Source organism: Tachysurus vachellii, chromosome 23 (assembly GCF_030014155.1).
Source record: "Tachysurus vachellii isolate PV-2020 chromosome 23, HZAU_Pvac_v1, whole genome shotgun sequence".
NCBI lineage: Eukaryota > Metazoa > Chordata > Actinopteri > Siluriformes > Bagridae > Tachysurus > Tachysurus vachellii.
In genome coordinates this window covers 13,142,905-13,149,513 of record NC_083482.1, presented here as the reverse complement: position 1 = coordinate 13,149,513, position 6,609 = coordinate 13,142,905, and the positions used below count along the sequence as shown (strand labels likewise).

Here is a 6,609-nt window from a genome sequence, read left to right as displayed (position 1 = left end):
CGCCTGTCAAAAGTTACTCTCTCGTACTGTGAAGAACCGATTCAGAGTCACACACTCACGCGCTCTGACAACACTGTCTCCAGTTAAACTGACTCATTTTACACCGTCGAGTTCAGTGAGCGCGCCGATATTTGCATATATAAATATGTATCTTATTAATCGAAAGCAATTGGGTTATTTCTTGTAGTTGTGTTTTTAAGGCGCCAACAAATTAGACTTTCCGTTATATGTAAAATGTTTTAAAAATATGGTATGTATTGTCATCAAGGCAAGACGAATGCGCGCAAAAAAATGCAAGAAAAGGAAAAAAACCTGGAAGACGAAAGGAAGAGCAGCAGAACATGTAGCGTTTCTCCTCTGGTGTTTGGCAAAGCGGTCTCTGGCAGCCAGCTTAGTCCATTTGCTATTAATCAAGTGTGAAAGTGACGGCTTCATGTGTTTAGAGAACGAGGGAAGTTGGAGCTGATGCGCACTCGGCTCGCATGAGATCGCCATCCAGGGGCTGAATCGGTTCGGTCTAAAGCAATGAGGATTGTTAGAGGCAAAAAAAAAAGGAGGGGGGGGTTGTTAGCGAATGTCTCTGTGCGAGTGTGTCAGAGAGAGAGAGAGAGAGAGAGAGAGAGAGAGAGAGAGCTGGAACCGAGCACCAGCTCTCCTGCTCGTTCTCTGACTACACCCGAGAGGAGGAGCGTGAGGAGGCGACGTAGTGGGCGTCAGAATCCTCAATTTCCAACTTAGCATCCTGGCAGGGCACTCCGCGGCGCAAAGCCCCGTCCGAGACGCGCAAAAAAGAAAACTTTCTCGCTCAAAACACGGAATGAGAGAACCGACAAGTCTAAGCGCCGAGGGTCAGACTCGAAAAGTCGATCACCACTGATCCACATCAACAACAATAACAACAGCAACAACAACAACAACAGTCCACTTCGAGTTAACGGAGAGAAGTCAGAAGTCTATGCATTCGTTGCTTCTTCTGATTTCCAGTGCGCGAAGGCGACGGACGCGCGCTCTGCTCATCAGGGACTCTATGCGCGAGCGCGGACGACTGTGCGTGTGAAAGTGAAAAAAAAAGCGGATTACAAAGTGCACCGAAAAAGCAGCTCGTTCTCCGGCGCTTGGCCATGGCGTACCCTCAGGGCTACTTGTATCAACCGTCCGCCTCTTTGGCGCTCTACTCGTGCCCAGCGTACAGCACGAGTGTAATCTCGGGCCCGCGCACCGAAGAGCTCGGTAGATCGTCTTCAGGCTCGGCATTTGCACCCTACGCCGGATCCACGGCGTTCAGCAGCGCCTCAGCTGCCTACAGCTCGCATCTGCCATACGGAGCGGACGCCGCAGCCGCCGCCGCCACTTTCACCTCTTACGTGGTGAGTAAGGTTTTATTTATTCATCTATTTATTTAATTAATTATCTTCTACCCTTTGTTATAGCTATAGTTTGTGCAAAGTTACAGGACCGAATGGTTGTGTCCCTAATTTGTTTGTTTACTTGTAATTGCGCGTGATGTACGAGATAGTTTTTTTTCTTCTTCTTTTTGACTATGCACGTTAATCAAATACAATTTCAGTCTTTAAATTGCCGGAATACTTAGATGATAAATGTCTGAATACAAAATAAGTAAATCAATAAATATTAGTTTGAGGAATAGTCTGTTTTTCACGAAGGAAAATAAAAGCCTTGCAAAACAAGTCGAGCAAAAGATTTTCAGCAGCAAACATTTGCTTCGTATTTGCATAAGTTTCATATGGCTCTCTATAGCAAAAGACTCTTAAAAGCCGTATTTAATTTAGGATGCCATGGTTTTTGTGGCGATCAAGCGTTTTGTTTGTGTGTGTGTGTGTTTTTATTTAACGGAACATTTTATATAAACAACATGTATAACAACATGATATCTGGCAGCATGGCCTAACAAACTGACAGCATATTAGTAATAATAATAATAATAATAATAATAATAATAATAATAATAATAATAATAATAAGTGCAGACATCATAAAATATATTATACACATAGTGATGTTTCTGAATAATATACACAGAATAGAGTATTAGTTGGAAGGTCTATTTTAAGCCCCGGGTTTGTTCAGAGGTTTTTATATATTCACTGGAAAAACTAGCAAAATGTGTTGAGTTTAGTGGGTCAATAATTTGATTAATTAGATTTAGTGTAGTGTAGTGTGTGTGTGTGTGTGTGTGTGTGTGTGTGTGTGTGTGTGTGTGTGTGTGTGTGTGTGTGTGTGTTCAGTAAGTTTTGGGAGCTGGTTAAACTTACATCACGTTAAAGTTTGCGTTTGAATGGATGGTATATGTGATACAGTGGGTTTAATTGTGTTTTAATGGGCTTCTTGCAGAGTTCCCCCTATGATCACACGTCAGGCATGGCTGGATCTATCGGTTATCACCCGTACGCAGCACCACTGGGTTCATACCCGTACGGTGACCCTGCGTACCGTAAGAACGCGACCCGGGACGCCACCGCGACTCTGAAGGCCTGGCTCAACGAGCACCGCAAGAACCCGTATCCCACCAAGGGCGAAAAGATCATGCTGGCCATCATTACCAAGATGACCCTTACCCAGGTGTCCACCTGGTTCGCCAACGCTCGGAGGAGACTGAAGAAGGAGAACAAGATGACCTGGACGCCGCGCAACAGGAGCGAGGACGAGGAGGAGGACGAGAACATCGACCTGGAGAAAAATGACGACGACGAGCCTAACAAGCCTATTGACAAGGGAGACTCGACAGACACGGAGACAGGTCTGTGGAAAAATCATCAATTTTTAATTCGTAGTCGTTTTTCCACTCCGGGCGCAAAATTGATTGCTGGTTAATGGCGGTGTATTATTTATAATAGGACAATTGCTTTAAATAATAATCACCTTGAGCTCTAATTTGACTCCTTATGGAGTGAGAATTGCTGGTGACGCGGGGTGTTTTGCAGTCCATTTATCTTGAGCTGCATAATAGGGGCACAGCTGGCGTACTGAATCTCATTTATTACAATCTGATTATTATTATTATTATTATTTTTATTATTACTATTAAAATCACCATAAATTATATATGTATAATATATATAATTTATGGTGATGATAATAAACATATTTCTTTTTTCCCATTTTTCAGATTCCAAAATCTTGCACGTGGGCGAGGCGCCGTGCGACAGATTTCAAGATGACCACCACGGCAAAGACTCGGACCCTTTGCTCAGCGACTCGGACTTGAAGGAGACTGACGAGCGCGCGGACGCACTCGTGAACCCTTCAAAAGCCACCACGTCGTCGCCGTCGCTTGTGCAGCGGGCCCACGAGCTTAACGTGCACGACAGGCCGCCGGAAGTTGCACACGGTGCCTCCGTAGTCAATCACAGCAACGCTACGTCCGTTATCCATTCTCCCCCGTCTGCGCCCAAACCTAAACTGTGGTCTCTGGCGGAAATAGCCACGTCCTCAGACAGGTGCAGAGGAGGAGGAGGCGGCGACGCAGGGGGCACAGCCCAGAGCGCTCTACCGGCAGCCAGCGCCGCGTCTCCGAGCCGGACCTCGACGCAGTGCGCGCTCCCGAGTGGCGCCGTGCTCTCCCGGCCTCTCTACTACACGTCGCCGTTTTACGCGGGCTACACGAACTACGGCTCTTTTGGCCACCTGCACGGCAGCCACGGCTCCGTCACGAGCTCGGCAGCGACGCACTTCAACGGAATAAGTCCGAGCGTTTTAAACCGAGCAGAAGCTCTTGCCCGAGAAAGCAAAGCAAGGAGCCAAGCGCAGGTAGACCTGTGTAAAGACTCCCCTTATGAACTCAAGAAAGGTATGTCCAACATTTAATACCGGAATTCGTCTCCGCGCTCATGGACTATTATTTATTATTTGTGGTTGCATATAAAAGAAGACGACGAAGAAGAGAGAGAGAGAAAGAAAGAGAGAGAGAGAGAAAGAGAAATATTAATGATAAAGGGATTTCGGACAGTTATTTTCTGATTAAATGCTTATCTTCAAATCTTAGTTTCTGAATGGTTAATCAAGATGTAACATCTAAGAATTGTCTTAAAACGCTGCAGCCGCCTAAGTCTATTTGTATTAAAGACTAATATGTATATTTAATGTAGCATTTTTGTATTTAAAATGGACAATACACTATCTTTGAAGTAAATTATGACAAAAAAAATCGCGTGTGCAGCAGTTGTTTTGGGGCACTTGCATGCTTTCGGATGACAAATGTGACAGCTGCACAGAAAAAAAAGCAAACAGTGCTTTAAAAATGTTGAGGCCTTTCTGCAAATCACTCTGAGAAGCATTCAGGTTATTGGGTTCATTTTCTTCCCTAAAAAAAAAAAAAACAATCAAACATTGGTAGCCAGAAGTAAAATTCACAGCTTCAGAAATTCACTGATGTAGGTCTATATGATTTATTATTATTATTATTATTATTATTATTATTATTATTATTATTATTATTATTATTATTATTCCGAAACGCTTCATGGCCGACTTATGGCTAAACCGGGTATTTTTTATTACCATCTCTTTTATCACCTGTATAAGGGATAATAGTTATCATTGACTCACAGGCCTGAGCGTACTTTACCAGGTGAATATTGATATGACAACGCTGGCCGAAGTGTCGAGCAGTCATTTAACCCAATTACACTCCATGCGCGTCGTGTTATGTGCCGAGCGATTGGGTGTTGAACTCCAGTAATGAGTTCGATTTTATGCCAAATTTAGATCCTCTTTACTGTTTCCGCGGCGTAGTGACTGAGAGGCAGCCGCCAATGCACTGCAATGAGGTGTTTGGGGAATATGCGTCTCGGTTATACTCTTAATGGTGTGAAAGGTTGAATAAATAGCACTGCGGATTACGGACGCGATTGCAATCGCCATGAACACCGTGTGCCTGCGCCTCTAGGCCGTTTCTTAAGGAAAACTCCATAGCTCTACCCTCCTCCGCAGGTAGGTGTCACACTTGCTCCTAATACGGGCTGTGCACTCTTAAACATAAACACTCAGAGGGAGCATCTTGCCTCAGGTGGCACGCCAGGAGGAGGAAATGGACCGCTGTCAAACCCAACTAAACTAACAGTGGATCAAGGCTGCAGGCACGTGCTTACACTTTTGTGTGAACAAATAATTGATTTTTTCATTTTTCAATATTTCATTATTTTTTAATTTTTTAATTATTGTACAACCCTAGAAAACCCCTAAATTATTATTATTATTATTATTATTATTATTATTATTATTATTATTATTATTATTATAAATAATATAGGTTAGGGGACCACTCGCTCACCTATATTTAATGTAAACAATCTCAACAAATTATGCACTATGTATTGGAATCAATTTAAAGACCTAACACAAAATTATTATAAATTACACTTTGGAAGCGTATTACAAATTCACAACTAACCAAATACAATTTTTGATTGTGCATTAAAAGAAATTGGTACCCTTAACCCCTTTAACAATTCACTTATTTTAACCAGATATTTATCTCTGGCTCTTGGCATAAGGTTTGAATATTATTGACTGACACATCATGAGAATTCATGATATGGCCTTTTCTTTTCTTTTTTCTTTTCTTTTTTTTTTCTTTTGTAAAAGGCGCAGAATATTTATAGTGTTACATTTGTAAGCTACAGTGTTTAGATTAAAGACAAAAGAACTGAACTAATTTAGAAACGAAATATTCGATTCATTCATGCTTCTACTACTACTAATACTATAATAATAATAATAATAATAATAATAATAATAATAATAATAATAATAATAATAATAATAATAATATGTACAGATATAATAGGGGAGCAGATTGCCCAGGTCTGAGGTCGGGTCATTAATCTCTATAGTTTACTTTGCGCCCTCCACTTGAAAAGTCCCCTGGGTTACATTGAATTCCCGCAGCTCTAATGCCTTTTCCCCGCAGCCCTAAGACCCGCCATATTTCATCTCTCACCACACTCCAGCCTCCTAAATAGCATAATCACCTTTTCTCTTTTTTCCCCAGCTCCCCTCTAAGAATTGATGTTCCTTCTAAACATTAAAAAAAATGCAGTTTAGCATTTTAGTAGATTTAAGTAAAACGGAAATGACATTCCAGAGTGCCAAAGGACATTCTCCTAGCCGAGTAAACATTTATTGGGTTTGACTTCTCACATTTTCTCACTTATTTCTTTATTTCTTTCTTTATTTATTATTTTATGCCTGCCTTTCAGAGGCCTAAAATATTGAGCTATCGATAATAATTTACGATCTAATTTTCCGCTTGATGGAAATCAATTGAACATTTAAAGGATAAACTAGAAGTAGAAGGGAAAGTCTGGCGCAAAGGCTTTGGGAATACAATAGCGCTTTGGACACTGCAGGGCCACAATAAATAAATAAATAAATAAATAAATAAATAAATAAATAAATAAATAAAACACGCCTAATAGGTTCAGTACCAGTCGTGTGAAATTTCCTTCCCACTAATTTCCACATTGAGTAAGCTAGGAAGGTTGTTTTTTTCTTGCCTTATTTAGTCGTTATGAGCTCAGGGGATATTTGCAAAGGCCCAGACCACGTGACTGATCCGAGACTGTCGCTTCATTTGATGTGTAAATTTTA

At 41.5% G+C, this 6,609-nt stretch overlaps 1 protein-coding gene across 2 annotated transcripts in view; it reads left to right on the top strand.

The window, feature by feature from the left end:
- The first annotated feature begins 740 nt into the window (after positions 1-740).
- The window catches only part of irx5a (iroquois homeobox 5a), a 10,465-nt gene continuing 4,596 nt past the window's right edge, over positions 741-6,609 (top strand). The window contains exons 1-3 of one of the 2 annotated variants that reach the window (XM_060859364.1): positions 741-1,367; positions 2,353-2,758; positions 3,128-3,808. In XM_060859364.1, the coding sequence (XP_060715347.1) occupies positions 1,122-1,367; positions 2,353-2,758; positions 3,128-3,808 (1,333 nt within the window). In that variant the 5' untranslated portion in view covers positions 741-1,121. Of the gene's footprint in view, positions 1,368-2,352; positions 2,759-3,127; positions 4,215-6,609 lie in introns of those variants that run through there. The other variant, XM_060859365.1, reaches the window with a different exon arrangement.